At 42.4% G+C, this 17,720-nt stretch overlaps 1 protein-coding gene and 1 pseudogene across 1 annotated transcript in view; both read right to left on the reverse strand.

The window, feature by feature from the left end:
* rabgap1l (RAB GTPase activating protein 1-like) overlaps positions 1 to 17,720 on the reverse strand; it is a 175,533-nt gene that overhangs the window by 70,057 nt on the left and 87,756 nt on the right. Inside the window, exon 7 of the mRNA XM_034678060.1 lies at positions 4,826 to 4,939. Within this exon, the coding sequence (XP_034533951.1) occupies positions 4,826 to 4,939 (114 nt within the window). The remainder of the gene's footprint in view (positions 1 to 4,825; positions 4,940 to 17,720) is intronic.
* LOC117808373 lies at positions 12,679 to 13,699 on the reverse strand (annotated as a pseudogene).

The following is a 17,720-nucleotide window of genomic DNA, read 5'->3' on the forward strand; positions in this document are numbered from 1 at the left end:
AGGCGCTTCTATGTGTGTTTTCTCCATGGTTGCACTTTCATTGCATATTTAAGAATATCATTTTATCCCCAGAATATTTATTTCAGCTATTTTCTCCTTTATCTGCTGCGGACGTGCCAGACTCCAGCTGCTACAACTACTACTATCTGTCTCCCCACTATCATCTCTCTCTCTCTTCATCTCCCTCTATCCCTCTCTCCAACACGGTAGGTCTCAGCAGATGTGTGTCTAACATGAGTCTGGTCCTGCTGGAGGTTTCTGCCTGTTAGAGGAAGTTTGTCCTTGCCACTGTAACTTGCTAAATGCTGCAAAGTGCTCTGCTCATGGTGGAATCATCTACCAGTCAGGGTAGGGGAGGCAGACACCCTCTCTACTTTTAAGAGTAGGCTTGATAAAGCTTATAGTTAGAGCTGGCTCAGGCTTGGACCTGCTCTTAGTTATGCTGCTCTACTTAGACTGCCAGGGGAACTGACATCCTATCTTTCCCCTCTCTCTGCCTGTCTCTTACTTTAACTCTACCTGTCCCATTAAAGTTCCTAACCATAGACCTTTCTGGAGTCCCTGAGCTCCCTTGTCTCGTAGGTTCCTCCTGCTGCTGTGGATGTGCCAGACTCCAGCTGCTACAACTACTACTATCCGTCTCCCCACTATCATCTCTCTCTCTCTTCATCTCCCTCTATCCCTCTCTCCAACACGGTAGGTCTCAGCAGATGTGTGTCTAACATGAGTCTGGTCCTGCTGGAGGTTTCTGCCTGTTAAAGGAGGTTTGTCCTTGCTGCTGTAAATTGCTAAATGCTCTGCTCACGGCGGAATCATCTACCAGTCAGGGTCCAGGAGGCAGACACCCTCTCTACTTTTAAGAGTAGGCTTCAAACTTTCCTTTTTGATAAAGCTTATAGTTAGATCTGGCTCAGGTATGGACCAGCTCTTAGTTATGCTGCTATACTTAGACTGCCAGGGGAACTGACATCCTATCTTTCCCCTCTCTCTGCCTGTCTCTTACTTTAACTCTTCCTGTCCCATTAAAGTTACTAACCATAGACCTTTCTGGAGTCCCTGAGCTCCCTTGTCTTGTAGGTTCCTCTGGATCTCTGCCGTAGACTCCAGCTTCTACAACTACTACCATCCATCTCACCACTATCATCTCTCTCTCTCTCTTCATCTCCCTCTATCCTTCTCTCCAACACGGTAGGTCTCAGCAGATGTGTGTCTAACATGAGTCTGGTCCTGCTGGAGGTTTCTGCCTGTTAAAGGAAGTTTGTCCTTGCCACTGTAACTTGCTAAATGCTGCAAAGTGCTCTGCTCATGGTGGATTAAGATGAGCAGAGAGTGTATCTAGATTTTGGATTGGTTTTGGTTGTTTACTTCAGGTTGTCAGGACTTGAGTGAAGCACTGATTGCATAATTGAAAACAGTAATAATCCTTAATTATACCGAGGTATTTTATTATAGCAAATACTGAGGAAACTATCCTGTTGTTGAATTATAAACATGTATATCTAGATTGCTCCCCAGCTCAGCAAACTCTCGGTGTGATGCCTTCTGTCTGGGTTAGAGAAGATTACACATTTTGATTTCACATTGAGTTTTTTATTCTGTGATGAAGCTGCTGATAAATTGCAGGGCGAGTAAAGAGGACAGTGCGGAGAGTATTTCGGTTTAGTTCCCGGCTGCAGTGAAGCTGAGAGCAGGACAATGACGGAGATTAAGACGGGCTTTAATTCATCACAGCAGTGCTGACCTTGGCTTTTGTTTGAATAAAATGTACCGTGTGTCTTCAGATATAATTACCTCAGGGCGCGAGTCCACGAGGACCCTCTCCTTACAGAACGTACTTCACTCTTTTATTTTAGAACAAAGGAGCCATCGCTGCGTGTTTTTACAGAAGCAGGCTTATAGATGATCCATAAAGGTCAGAGACTAAAACTGAAGTTTTCATTGATGGGAAAGTGTTTCATGGATTTGTTTTAACCTGGGGTTCTCTTGATGGTCTACATCATCACAGGGACAGGGAAGTCTTTTTTCACAACCCCAATTCCAGAAAGGTTAAGACGCTCCAGGATTACAAATAATTTAAACCTTAGATTAAATCCAGAATATTTTAAAGACCATCGTCAAATGTTGAATCTGAAATAGTTTTATGGTGAATATATTGTATGAGGAGACATTGTGTTACTGTTTATTGATTTATTAAATGTGTGTTGATTAATAAATGCTAGTTATAAATCATAGAAATATTATTATAGGATTTGGTGCACAGTGTTTTGTAGGCTGTTTCTGTTCCTTTATGATGAGGATGTGATTTTGAGTTGTTGTCACTTTAAGACAGAGTTGTGTTGTACACAGACACTGGGTGGAGATTAATGGAGGCTTGACTAGCTGTGGAGTTATACCATTTTCTTATCATGTCGTCCTTTTAGTTTGGATTCCGGCATCATCTTGTAAATATTTTTTATGTGACAGAGATCAGTGAGTGTTTTAAATATTTACTTAAAACACACCTCTTTGCATTGACTTTTAATACCGGTTGAGCGAGACATCCAACATTTTATTTTGCTTTTATTTATTGTGGCTTTTTCATGTGTTTTTAACATCTATTCTTTTTTAACTACTATTTGTTTTTATTGATTGTGTTTTGAAGCTTGTACAGCACTTTGGCCAAATGCGTTTGTTTTAAAATGTGCTATTTAATAAAGTTTGACTTTGACATTTTGAATAAAGTTGTTTGTTTTTTACACTTTCTGAGGGGATGATTGCATCGGATAGGGAGACACCGTACAGACTGTATAATAAATAGTATCCATGACGTCACCCATCTGTTTCTAAAGCGCTGTTTTGAAGTCAATCGGCGGCGGCAGCCATATTGGAAATGCTGAACACAACCTAACTTTGTCCGAGCTAGTGTGAGGTAAAGAGGAGGGCCTTTAGTCTTTTCGCTAACAGCTACAGGGTGCCCGCTTGTCAGTCAAGTCAGCTATGCCCTTATTTGGGCAAAACTCACCTCAAATTCACCCCGTACAGTGTGTGCCGATAGAGAAATGAGCTATTCAGACAAAAAACGTTTTTTGAACCAGGCTGTAAACATGTTTATTTCTGCTGTAAAGATCGTCTTTTTTGAATGGGTGTGTATGTGGTTTCTGGTGTTTCAGCAGCCAGTGGACCTCAAGTGGACGCTCGATGAACTGCAGTTTTCAGCACTTCGGCATTGGCTTCATATTCTAAGACCGGTGGCTGCCGCTTGGGAGACACATTTAAGCCAGGACTACCAGCTAGCATGCAGTTTTAACAGTTACATACACTACCAGTCAAAAGTTTGGAAACACCTTCTCATTCAAGGGTTTGTATTTATTCTAATTATTGTAAACACTGTAGATTAATACTGAAGACATCAAAACTATGAAAGAACATATATGGAATTATTGAATGAACAAAAAGTGTTAAACAAAGCAGAATATTTTTTATATTTTAGATTCTGTAAAGTAGCCCCCTTTTTCCTTCATGACAGCTTTGCACACTCTTGGTATTCTCTCAGTCTGCTTCATGAAGTGGTCTCCTGGAATGGTTTCTAATGAACATGAGCCTTGTCAAGAGTTCATTTGTAGAATGACTTGCCTTCTTAATGTGTTTGAGACCATCAGTTGTGTTGTTCAGAGGTAGGGTTAGTACACAATGGATAGTCCTATTTGACTACTGTTGTAATCCAGATTATGGCAAAACCAGATTATTTCATAGTTTTGATGTCTTCAGTATTAATCTACAATGTTGGAAATAATTAGAATAATAAAAAACATTGAATGAGAAGGTGTGTCCAAACTTTTGACTGGTAGTGTATAACCAGCAACATGCTTTTAAAAAAGCAGTGTAATGCTAAAAAACACTTAAAGGAACATCTCCAAACTAATCAAGTGAATTTGCAACAGATTAGTAACATGGCTGGTTATGAAAAAGGGGTTCTAGAGAGGCAGAGTCTCTCAGGAGTAAAGATGGGTAGAGGTTCAACACTGTGAGAGCGTAAGGGAAAGTCATCATCTACAGTAAATAAGATCAATACAATTCTGAAGTCATCTTTGTACAAAATGGACAAAGCCAAAACCAATACAGGAACTGCTTCAAACCACTACCAAACTACAACTAACATGCTACAGGGACTTCCACTCAGGATCATCCTGACAGAGCAGAGCGGGCCAAATCAGGAAATTATTGGGAGTAGTTGAAAGACCACTCTGAAAACGTCCGTACTCAATCTGTTTAAAAACGGTCACAACAAAGCAGGAAACCTTCTGCATTTGAGATGATTTGATATTCACAAACCTTTGGAGCAGATCATTTGCCACCTACAGAACAGCCACTGTGTTTTTCAACTTGGGAAATTGGAAGAAAAGATCAATGACTGTCCACTGAGCGGTGGGTATGTCCGGTTTCTTGTGTGGGAAGGGTTTGTAATGATTGCTCAGTGAAGGCGTGCTCTGTCAATTACTTATCACAGAGCCAACTTGAAATGCCAAGTAAATTCTCACCGAGCCTCGCCAGAACAAAAAATGCAAATGCTTCAAAGGAAAAGGAACACATTTTACACGCTTTAGCACACATTTCAGTATTAGCTTCTCATTTCACAGCACTTAATTCTCAGCAGGAGGGTTTTCAAAAGCACTCCAACAGGGGATGAGAGAGTGTGTTTGAGATTCCTGTTCCTTGTTTGCATAAAAAAAGGAGGGGTAATTTATTTTCCTGCTCAATCCAGAGCTGCTCTTATCCATTCTAAAACATCTGCAGCCCAAGCCAACTCCTTCACCACGTGTGAACCGACGACCCGCCTTTGGCTCACCTTGCAGATTTTGTAAAGTGAATCCTGACCGTCTCCCTCTGAGTCCTTGAAGTAGTCGTGTGCAGGGAAGGTGCGGTGGATGTCCCGGGTGATGACGCCTTCCTGAGCCGAGTCCTGCAACACACAGACGGATGACACGCTTTAGACTTAAGTCAAGACAAGGCAAGTGTCGTTTCTATGTTACACGTTTCAAAACAACAGGAGCTGACAGGAGTGCTTTACAGTTCATGGAGACCTTTAGAATATTCATCAAGAGGTATTTATGAAGAAATACTACAATACAAAGGTTTTATTTGTCTCATAACAAAAAACAGAATAACAGTTAAAAGAGTGTTAACAATAAAAACAGAGCCTGAGTGACAAAATGTTAAATATGAGGAGATCTTTATGAAGCAAATCAAAGCAAGAGGATGTGACGTAACCAGTGTTGCCAACGTAGCGACTATGTAGCTATATTTTTTGAGTTTTCAGACTCCTCTAAGGACTCTTTTGCAAAAAACTGACAAGCGACAAATCCAGTGACTTTTCTGGTGTTAAAGGTGACATATTTTGCTCTTTTTCATCAACATATATTGGTCTAAGAGGTCCCCAAAACATGTCTTTAAAGTTTATGCTCAAAAAACACTTTGAAATCAGATTCTGGTCTGCCTGTAAACCCCTCTTTTTCAGCCCTGCTCAGAACAGGCTGTTTTCTGTGTTGTGCCTTTAAATGAGAATGAGCTCTCTGACCACGCCCCCTCTGGAAGTGGGTGTGGCCTCGGCTCTCCAGCACGTTGATCTAATGTTTACATGTTGGCTGAATATACACGGCTGCTCACAGACCCGCGTTACTTCAACCCTCTGAATCTGATCCAGAATCTGATCCTGATGGAGAGGCGTCTGCAGCAGGACCTTTCTGAACCATTGGTCACAGATTTAGTGTTTCTTGTTGTTTTATTTGTCAGTATGTCGACGTGTGTCTTGGTACACAGCGATGAACATGTAGCTATGTGGCTATGCTAACTAGCGCTAGCACTTATCCATGATAAATAAAAATCATCCACTAGATCTTCAAATCTGCAGACGTGGGGAGTAAAACCGACCTTTGTGTTTATTAAGACAGCCTACAACTAGCATGCCTCCCTCCTAAGCTCCTTGTTAGCACACATGTGTGCAGGTAATGAAAAACGGAGGAGGGGTTGAGTTGTATTTTATACAGTCTATGGGCTGAACAAGCTCCGAGCTCTGACTTCAGTTACAGACCGGATGGCGTTGTGACGTATGAAAAACACTGAAAACTGAAACGGCTGGTTTCAGCACACATTTACAGAAAGGTGGAGAAATCAGAACAGGGGCAGAATGGATTCTTTTCATTTTCAGGGGGTTTGTAGACAGGGACACATATTTCAGGTCGAGAACCATTAAAGAGTTGATTTTGCATGATGTGTCACCTTTAAAAGGTGACTTTTGGAGGGGCGCTGCTGGCCTAGTGGTCTAAGCGTCCCACAGTATAGAGGCTATAGTCCTCGTTGCAGAGGTCGGAGGTTCGACTCCCGGCCGGTCAACCATTCGCTGCATGTCTTCCCCCGCTCTCTACTCCTCACATTTCCTGTCTCTTTTCAGCTGTCCTGTCCAATAAAGGCAAAAAAGCCCAAAAAATATATTTAAAAAACAAAGGAGACTTTTGGAGACTGACGTGAAAGCATGTATCATTCTTACTCTACTCAACAAGCAGTGGATGCTGCTGTGAGTACTTCCTAGGCTGTACTCAGAACAGGAGGCGTTCACCCCTCAGCTTCCAGACTGCAAATGTATCATGCATGTACAAAGACACCGCTGGCTGATCCCACCTACTGTCTCTTCTTGGTCCATTTAGATAGTTAATGTAGATTGTACACAATAAAAATGTAAATGTTTAAATTTAGCAGAACAGAAGACAACGCATTGTGTTCAAATGAGCATCCAGCTCGAGTACAAAGCAGCGACACACTGCTGTGTCCTTGTGTTTGTTTGCATTAGTGCTCGTCTTAGACTCGGTCCTCGCCAGCTAATCCACGGCTACCGCAGTCTGCACTCACAAACACGACTGCTTGTTTTCCTACGGGCGTCCTCACAAACACACACACACACACGCACGCACACACACACAGACGCACACAAACACACTGTACATACACGAGAACTCGAGTGTTTTCCTCTCACTTTCTTTCCTCACACACAAACTGAGAGGCTGTCATACACACACCATCACACTCACACTCACAGTGCAAACACGGGCAGAGAGAAGACTGGCAGCACAGCATTCTCCATCAGCTCTCTGTAAGCTGCAGATAAACCAACGCTGAGCCTGACTGGCCCGCGTGTGTGTGAGTGTGTGTGTGTATGTGTGTGTGTGTGTATCAGAGGGAAAATGGGAGACAGTGAGAGAGAAAACTCATCTCACCCCTCTCTTGCCCTTGTTACCTGACATGAAAAACAAAAGGAGGAATGAATTTACATCAGGAGTGTCTTGGTGTTCTGTACGTTTGGGGAATCAGAAAGTCATGCACTTATGTTGAAAGATCTCATTCAGGTGATCCCTTATTGCTCATCGTGTGAAGAAACCTCTCCATCCTAATAAATAAACATCACACAATGCAAAATAAAGGTATTGAATCTCAGACGATGAGGGAGATTTGCTTGTACAACAACAGAGGACAACGTTTTGGCCCCATCCTGATGTCTCTAAAAGTAGTATGGGAGGTGGAGCCTTCAGTTCTCAGGCACCTCTCCTTTGGAACCACCTACCAGTCAGGGTCCGGGAGGCAGACACCCTCTCTACTTTTAAGAGTAGGCTTCAAACTTTCCTTTTTGATAAAGCTTATAGTTAGAGCTGGATCAGGCTTGGACCAGCTCTTAGTTATGCTGCTATAGGCTTAGACTGACACACTGGGATCCTGTCTTCCCCTCTCTCTCCTCTCTCTGCCTGTCTACTTTAACTCTTCCTGTCCCATTAAAGTTACTAACCATAGACCTTTCTGGAGTCCCTGAGCTCCCTTGTCCCGTAGGTTCCTCTGGATCTCTGCTGCTGTGGACATACTAGACTCCAGCTGCTACAACTACTACTATCCATCTCACCACTATCATCTCTCTCTATCTTCATCTCCCTCTATCCCTCTCTCCAACATGGTAGGTCTCAGCAGATGTGTGTCTAACATGAGTCTGGTCCTGCTGGAGGTTTCTGCCTGTTAAAGGAAGTTTGTCCTTGAAACTGTAACTTGAACAAACAAGAGTTGTCACTTCTTTCTATCATTATCTGTTAGTGAGCTCTTAGTTATGCTGCTATAGGCTTAGACTGCTGGGGGAACTGGTACACTGGGATCCTGTCTTTCCCTCTCTATCTCCTCTTTCTGCCTGTCCCTTTAACTCTCCCTGTCCCATTAAAGTCACTAACCATAGACCTTTCTGGAGTCCCTGAGCTCCCTTGTCTCGTAGGTTCCTCTGGATCTCTGCTGCTGTGGACGTGCCAGACTCCAGCTGCTACAACTACTACTATCCATCTCACCACTATCATCTCTCTCTCTCTCTTCATCTCCCTCTATCCCTCTCTCCAACACGGTCTCAGCAGATGTGTGTCTAACATGAGTCTGGTCCTGCTGGAGGTTTCTGCCTGTTAAAGGAAGTTTGTCCTTGCCACTGTAACTTGCTAAATGCTGCAAAGTGCTCTGCTCATGGTGGATTAAGATGAGATCAGACTGAGTCCTGTCTGGAAGATGGGACTGGATCTGATCAGGTCTTGATGTTGGGTCTTTGTTAATAATAGAACATAGAGTACGGTCTAGACCTGCTCTGTTTGTAAAGAGTCTGAGGAGAACATTTGCTGTGAACTTATAAGATAATATTTGTTGTTTTTTTCTTCCAAAGCAAACGCAGAACAAATATTTAATTTTCCAAGAAATGAATCCAAGTGTAATCTGCATTTCACATGTTGTACATTCAACATACATGCCAGAGACAGGCTGTACTAATTCCTCAGTATATTCTTTTGATATGAGTGAAAATATGGTTTCATTGTATGCTCAACATGAATCTACCACACACACACACACACACACACACACACACACACACACACACACACACACACACACACACTCGGGTTAGAGCAGAGCTGCTGGCACATCTGTATGTAACGCTGTAACAGGATTTGTAGTGTGGAGGTGGCGTGTCGTTCTGTGTGTTATGTGTTGGAAATTGAACTGAACGCTTTCTTCTCTGTGTCTCTTCTGTGGAACAAAATGAGACACAGCTCCTCATGAATGAATGAAGCATTGTGTGTGATGATTCTTCTCGTGTGTCCAAGCTTTCTGAAACTGACAGGACGACAATGTACCGCTGACAAAAGATTAGACTCCACGTTTTGTTGATCACATCCAGACGTCTTATAAATGATGTTTGAAGGGTGTTTTTCAAGGCAGAAGTTTAAACTTTTACTTCTTTGTTTAACAGTTCAGGCTAAAAAAAAATTAAACAGAGAGTTTAGTTCCTAGTGTGATTGTTGCTTAAACAGCTTTGGATCTTGAACTGTTAGTTTGGGGGAAATGACATTTGATGACTTTACATTAATCATCAATCAATCAATCAATCCAACTTTATTAGGGCCCGAGCACCGATGGTGGCGAAGGCCCTGTTGTAACCCTAAGGATTGTTCTTTCTTCCGCCATTTAAAACGCATTTTTGGACCCCTGAACGTGACTGAAAGCGCAGATATTTTTGCACACTCATCGGGCCTGGTGAAAATTGCAAGTTATTATAGGTCTCGCAAAAAATTCTCAGTAGCGCCCCCTAGAGGTAAAAAAAACACACCCTACACATAGTTTTTTTTTTAGCTACATGCATGAAAAGTTCTACACATATTCATGGCATCAGGACGCACAATAAAGTCTCTTGCACCCATATCTGAAACTCAACTGGAAGAGCGCCACCTAGCTTTGAACATGAAAAATGGGCCCAAAATGAGTCCAAGCAAGGGTGCATACTTTTGCTAATTTCTCCCAGAGCTTTTCTCCGATTCAGTCCAAACTCGGCACATTCTATAGTAAACCCATTGACGAGTAAAACAAAGTAAAGGCATTCCATTCAGACGAAAGTTGTGGGCGTGGCAGACTTTGGGGTGGGGCATAAAAAAAAAAAACGTCGGAAAATGGATTTTTGTGACTTGAAAATGCACGTAATCTCACCTCATCCAACACACTCATCAGTCCTGGGGAAAATCGCAACATTTTATGGGTTTCGCAAATATGTTTAAAAAAATGCGCTCACTAGTGCCCCCTACAGTTTTCCAAAAACCCCTCTCCATAGAGGTTATTTTGAGCTACATGCTTGAAAATCAATAAGCATATTCATGGCATCCGGACGCACAAAAAAGCCTCTTGCACCCATATCCCAAACTCAACAGGAAGAGCGCCACTTAGCTTTGAACATGAAAAATGGCGTCAAAATAAGGGTGCATACATTCGTTATCTTCTCCAAAGGCATTTCTCCGATTCATTCCAAACCAAGGGTAACCTATAGTAGACATATTGACGATTAAAAACTGTTCGAAGAATTCCGTTCAGACTAAAATTGTGGGCGTGGCACTCTGTCAAGTTTGGAGCTTTTCTTGGCAATCTGCCAAAAACTTGGAACATTTCCGCCACCTAAGCCAGTATATACACTCAGATCTTGCTTTCGCATCATGTAGTACAAACATCAGGCGGCGGTTTACATGTGGTGGTGGCTCGCGTAGGCGGCGGCTGCGGGTGTGCGAGGGCCCGTTCATCGCCGCTTGCGGCTTTAATTTTAAAGTACTTTTCATGCAAAAAATATTGTGAAACAAAGTGCTGTACGTGAAAATAATAAATAATAAATAGTGGTAATAAAATAATATAAATTTAAAATCTAAAAAAGTACCCCCCACTGCAGAATCCAGAATCCATAGATAGATAGATAGATAGATAGGTAGGTAGGTAGGTAGGTAGATAGATAGATAGATAGATAGATAGGTAGATAGGTAGACAGGTAGATAGATGATAGATAGATAGATAGATAGATAGATAGATAGATAGATAGATAGATAGATAGATAGATAGATAGATAGATAGATAGATAGATAGATAGATAGATAGATAGATAGATAGATAGATAGATAGATAGATAGATAGATAGATAGATAGATAGATAGATAGATAGATAGGTAGGTAGGTAGGTAGGTAGGTAGGTAGATAGATAGATAGATAGATAGATAGATAGATAGATAGATAGGTAGGTAGGTAGGTAGGTAGGTAGGTAGGTAGGTAGGTAGGTAGGTAGGTAGGTAGGTAGGTAGGTAGGTAGGTAGGTAGGTAGGTAGATAGATAAGATAGATAGATAGATAGATAGATAGATAGATAGATAGATAGATAGATAGATAGATAGATAGATAGATAGATAGATAGATAGATAGATAGATAGATAGATAGATAGATAGATAGATAGATAGATAAATAAATTAGGTGCTGACGAACTGAGGAAACATCATGGTATCTTAATGAGGAAACACTGGAGGTAAAATAAAATATTAAAACTCAAGACAGGGTTATTGTGGCAAATTTAGGTATAATTATTGTTGTAAATTTAATAATAGTGATAGTTATTGTTATTATCATTAAGTTTCTGTTTGTTTGATTATTTGCTTTTGTATTTATTATTTATAAATATTATTTTCATTTATTATTTACGTGTATGATTTTTTTCTCCCTCTCCAGGTTCTCTGTAACAAACCAAACTCTTTCATAGCAGGAGGATCTGCACACTGCTGCATGAACATATATGATAAATCAATGACAGAAAAATAAAGGCTGAGCCTGCAAGCCTGAACTCTGAGAGGTCTTTGCTTTTCACGCTGAAGTAAAGGCGATGAGGCAAATATGAAGGAGAACACGGGGAGGATGGAAAGAAACGAAGAAGGAGGGAGAATAAAAGATGAGAGACATGAAATAACCGTTTGACAGTCAGAATGAAAAAGAAGGAGAGATGAAGAAGAAACAAGGAGGGAAAGCAGGAAGAGGAATAAAGAAGATGAGAGTGAATAAATTCAAAGACGGAGAGAGAAATCGAAGAAAGAAGGAGAGATGAAGCCGAGTGGAGGACGTCCTCTCCTCTCTTTTTTTGGTCTGTTTTTGAGTAATGAGGCTGTTAATTACTGGAGGCATGCATGGTTTATTAAATCAGAGTGTTTACAACTTTCAGTGTCAAACAGATTCCTCCAGGTCTCCGCTGATGTTGCCATGGTAATTAGAGTGTCATTAATGGCTTTTTGATTGATGGGCTAACTCTAGGACCGTTATACGTTCATCACCAGTTTATAATTATTTCCAGGGCTGCGTTTTATCACGCTGAGAATCCAATGGAGCTGCTCTTTGTGTGGTCCTTCTGTACTTCCTATTCTTGGAGAGAGATCTGGAAAACGTCCACGAGCTCACCGAGACGTTCTCACTTTAAATGATCCTGTTTTCTCAAGGTGACGGTTGATCTAATGTACGTATGTGAAAGAGGAGTTTTGGTCTTCAGTCATTATTCCAGTGCTGTGTTGGCTTCATGCAACCAGGGCTGCAACTGACGGTCATTTCTTTGATCGGTCAAATAATCATGAAGTCAATATGATGTAAATGTGAAAAGTGCTTTCAAGAATCATATTCTATCATGCTTTATTTAAGTATTATGTAGTTTGAATTTTTGTCTATTTTAAAAATCATACACTTTCTTATTTTAATTATTTTATATATATATATGTTTATTCACTTTATTTCTAATTTGTATTTATTTATCAATTTATTGTGGATTATTTCATTATTTATTTATTTATTTTATATATATTTTTTTAATTTGAGAATGTTTTTATTCAAAGTTTTCTTCACTTAGTGCTTCCAGTACACCGTACAACAGCATTATGTGAGCTGGGTAAGTGCAGTGGTGGTTGCTCGACGATGAAGAGTAGCACGTTGCCATGCCTCTGACAACACTAGGATGGGTGTGTCTTAAACAGTGAAATTAGAACAACAACTTTTTCACCAAGTTCTTTTTCTTAGTTTTAACAGAAAAAAAAAAAAAAATCAAAAAAAAAAAAATTCAAAAATAAAAAAATCTGAAAAGGGATTTTACAGTAAGGGGGGCAAATTCCAACAACTTCCTGTCCACGGTTAAGGGGGGATAGAGGGACATAGTAGGGTAACAGGTTAGAGGTCATCTTCTTCATCAGGGAGTGCCGTTTGTGATGCAACTTGAAGCTCTTCCTCGTATCCTGCAGCAAGGACTGGGTCCATTTGGACCTCTGGGGGAGCAAGGGCGGGCATGGCCACAAACTCCAAATTAGGATCGCCGACCAGCTTCCTTGCTAGCCACAGGAAGGGCTTCTCAAAGTTGTAGTTACTCTTGGCAGAAATGTCATAGTACTGCAGATTCTTCTTGCGGTGAAACACAATGCTCTTCGCTTTGACTTTCCTGTCTTTGATGTCCACTTTGTTTCCGCAAAGGACAATGGGAATGTTCTCACAGACACGGACCAGGTCACGATGCCAGTTGGGTACGTTCTTATAGGTGACTCTTGAGGTGACATCAAACATGATGATAGCACACTGGGCTTGAATGTAGTAGCCATCCCTCAGCCCTCCAAACTTTTCCTGTCCAGCTGTGTCCCACACGTTGTACCTTACAGCTCCTCTGTTAGTGTGAAAAACCAGCGGGTACACCTCTACACCAAGGGTAGCAACATATTTCTTCTCAAACTCTCCTGTGATGTACCTCCATCTCCAACCAACACCAGCTTGAAAGTCGCCACGCGCGCTTGTTGTTCGGTCATGATTTACCGGTGTCACTGCGACGAGAGGAAAGAAATAAATGGCTCAATTATTTTTAATTATTTCATATTTATATATGTATGTATCTATTCACTTTATTTCTATTACAACAGTCTGTTGAGCATTTTAAAACACTCCTAAAAACCTATCTTTTCTCCTTGGCGTTCAGTCCCAACTAAGCAAGAATTCTTGGCTTTTATACTTTTTTACTCTTTTATTTCCTAAATTGAGCTCTTACTGTTCTTTTATTGTTTTTATTTATTGTTATATTGTGTATGATTTAGGGATGTACATTTTAAGTATTTTCTGTGATCGATTTTTGGAAATGTTAACGATCAATTATCGATTAATTGATAAAACAAAAAATATTATTCTTACGTCAAAAACAATGCCAAATAGGTTGTTTTCCCCCTAAATTGTATTTTCTACAGCAACAAAATGCAAATAACTGACGGGATTGAATACGGGCACACGTTTGACACGCAGAATATCAACGATCAGGCTCATTCAAATATTCTCCGCGGACATAATCTTATAAAGTGAAGGCTCATAATACTAACAGAAAAGTACTTCAGACTCACAGTGTCCAGTTTTCTGTCTACTCGTTCTTATTGAGAAGAATAATCATGTGTATTCGGTCAGGTGCCAGCCAGGAGCGCAACCGGGTCATAATCAGTCCCGCTGCAGAAAAGCCCAGACGGCTCTGATGTTGCTGGTCTGTAAACGTAGGGTACCAGAATTTCCCACCTGTCTGTTTCCTTCGTATCCAAAGGTGGGAAATATCCTGTTTAAAGCTGTCAACCTTTGTGTCCGTGTTGTTGTTGGCAGCAGTTTTGTATTGATCCTCTTTTAAAAAGCGCACGTGGAGACCTGACACGCAGCCGCAGCCGTCAACTGACTCGGGGAGTCCACAGGATGCGTGTGCGCCGGGTTACGGCTGCGACGCGGCTCTGCTCCGTCCCGGGGCTTTCGCCCTGGTCCATAGGATGCGTGTTTGGAGCGGCGCGCACTCCGGAGCAGGAAACTCAAGATCCCTCGAGAACTCCAAAACGCGCGAGACCCTCCCCCCACCCTGAAGGTAACAAAAGACTAGCTGACGACCTGAACAGCTTCTACTGCAGGTTTTCACACCCCACACCCGAACACTCTGATTTACCTGGCCCCCCCACAAGCCCCTCCCCACCCCCCTCTGACCCCCCACCTGCGCTGACGATCTGTGAAGATGAGGTAATCCAGCTCTTCCAGAGACAAAAGACCAAGAAGGCTCCAGGACCAGACGGCGTGTCCCCCTCCTGCCTGAGAGTCTGTGCTGAGCAGCTGGCCCCCATCTTCACAAAGATCTTCAACACATCGCTGGAGCTGTGTGAAGTGCCCTCATGCTTCAAAAGCTCCACCATCATCCCAGTCCCAAAGAAACCCACCATCACAGGACTCAATGACTACAGGCCCGTCGCCCTGACGTCTGTGGTCATGAAGTCCTTCGAGAGACTGGTGTTGAGCCACCTGAAAGACATCACAGGCCCCCTGCTGGACCCCCTGCAGTTTGCCTATCGGGCAAACAGGTCGGTGGAGGATGCAGTCAATATGGGTCTGAACTACATCCTGCATCACCTGGACTCCCCCAGGACCTACGCTAGGATCCTGTTTGTGGACTTCAGCTCTGCGTTCAATACCATCATACCAGACATCCTGCACCAGAAACTCACCCAGCTCACAGTGCCGGCCTCCATCTGTCAGTGGATCACCAACTTCCTGACGGACAGGAGACAGCAGGTGAGGCTGGGGAGCATCAAATCCAGCACCCGGACCATCAGCACTGGCGCCCCACAGGGATGTGTTCTCTCCCCACTGCTCTTCTCCCTCTACACCAATGACTGCACCTCAGGTGACCCCTCGGTGAAACTCCTGAAGTTTGCAGACGACACCACCGTCATCGGTCTCATCCAGGACGGAGACGAGTCTGCTTACAGACAGGAGGTGGAACAGCTGGCCCTCTGGTGTAGTCAGAACCATCTGGAGCTGAACCCGCTCAAGACGGTAGAGATGACAGTGGACTTCAGGAGAAGCCCCCCCCCACTCCCCCCCCCTCACCATCCTGAACAGCACTGTGTCTACTGTGGACTCTTTCAGGTTCCTGGGATCCACTATTTCCCGGGACCTGAGGTGGACCTCCCACATAGACACAATCAGAAAAAAGGCCCAGCAGAGGATGTACTTCCTGCGTCAGCTCAGGAAGTTCAACCTGCCCCAGGAGCTGCTGATCATGTTCTACACCTCCATCATCCAGTCTGTTCTGTGCACCTCCATCACTGTCTGGTTTGGCTCTGCAACCAAACTAGACAAACACAGACTGCAGCGGACTATAAGGACTGCAGAGAAAATCATCGGTGTCGACCTGCCCCCCATCCAGGACTTGTACCGGTCCCGGGCCAGGAAACGGGCAGGGAGCATTACCGCTGACCCCTCACACCCTGGACACAAATTCTTTAAACTCCTCCCCTCCGGCAGGCGCTACAGATCACTGTGCGCCAAAACAACCCGCCATAAGAACAGTTTCTTCCCCCAGGCTGTCACTCTGATGAACACTAAACCATAACAGTGTCATACCTGTCAGATAAATACTCTCTGTAAATATACATGTAGATATACAATGCAACAATTCTCAAGCAGAATTCCATATTTCTATTTTTTGTATTATTTAACTTCTATTTTATAATGTAAAACTACCTCTGCAACTCACCACTGCACTTTATCATATTATTTTAGCCTGTACATATTAGTCAAGCTATTTGTTGTTTCTTTGTATTTATAGCTAAGGTTATTGTTATTATATTTTCATTTTATTTTTTATTGTAGTTCTTATTCTTATTCCTATTCTAATGCCTTGTACAAAGAGAGCACAGTTTACCAAAGTCAAATTCCTTGTGTGTTCAAGCATACTTGGCGAATAAAGCTGATTCTGATTCTGATTCTGATTCTGAGAACAACACAGTATAAACTTTTCTTCGTCCATGGTGTCGGATATCTTTTGAGACTGACGACTGGCCCGATGCCACAGGTTATGACGTAATGTTGAAGAAGTGGTGAAATTTACGATCTTGTGTTTGCACATGGTGTTTATTTTGAAAGTGAGCGGATGTTGCATACGATCCTCGTGCCTGACTTCCGGGATAGTTCGATCATTTCTGTGTCGATTGACGCGTGCTGGGCGCGGGGAGCGGCGAAAATAGACTCCCGGCGTATCTCTGGCAGAGCGGCGCGGCGGAACGCTCCAGAGACGGAGCTGAGACGCGCCGCAGCGCGCCCTGTGGACTCTAGAGCATTGACTTGAATGGGAACCTATTTGCTGCGACGTGCGCGGCGCAGCCGTAACGTAACGCGACGCATCCTGTGGATCTTGGGCTTGAGCGTCTCCGCTGTGCGCAACACCTTTAACAGCTGATTCACATCGAAACATGCTTTAAACTTAAAACACCTCCATGATAGATGAGTGTAATATGAGACCACATGATGTTTGTTCCACGTGACGGAAAATTGAGTAACAATCAATTAATCGATAATCGATTAATTGTGGTCATCCCTAGTTTGATTATATTGTATTTTAATATCTGTACAGCACTTTGGTCAACTGAGGTTGTTTTAAATGTGCTCTATAAATAAAGTTTGACTTGACTTGACTATTATTTCATTATTTATTACCTCATTAATTATCATCTCATTCCAGTGATTGTTTTTTATGGATTACCTCTCAGCATTTTAATATTTTATTCTGTTTTTACTTAGAGTGTAGAACAGTGTTTCTCAACTGGTGGGTCGCAGACTCGTTTTGAGTGGGTCTCTCAAACACATCAAGAAGGCAAGTCATTCTACAAATGAACTCTTGACAAGGCTCATGTTCATTAGAAAACCATTCCAGGAGACCACTTCATGAAGCGGACTGAGAGAATACCAAGAGTGTGCAAAGCTGTCATGAAGGAAAAAGGGGGCTACTTTACAGAATCTAAAATATAAAACATATTCTGCTTTGTTTAACACTTTTTAGAAAATTAAATAATTCCATA

This window comes from Notolabrus celidotus, chromosome 2 (assembly GCF_009762535.1).
Source record: "Notolabrus celidotus isolate fNotCel1 chromosome 2, fNotCel1.pri, whole genome shotgun sequence".
Lineage (NCBI taxonomy): Eukaryota > Metazoa > Chordata > Actinopteri > Labriformes > Labridae > Notolabrus > Notolabrus celidotus.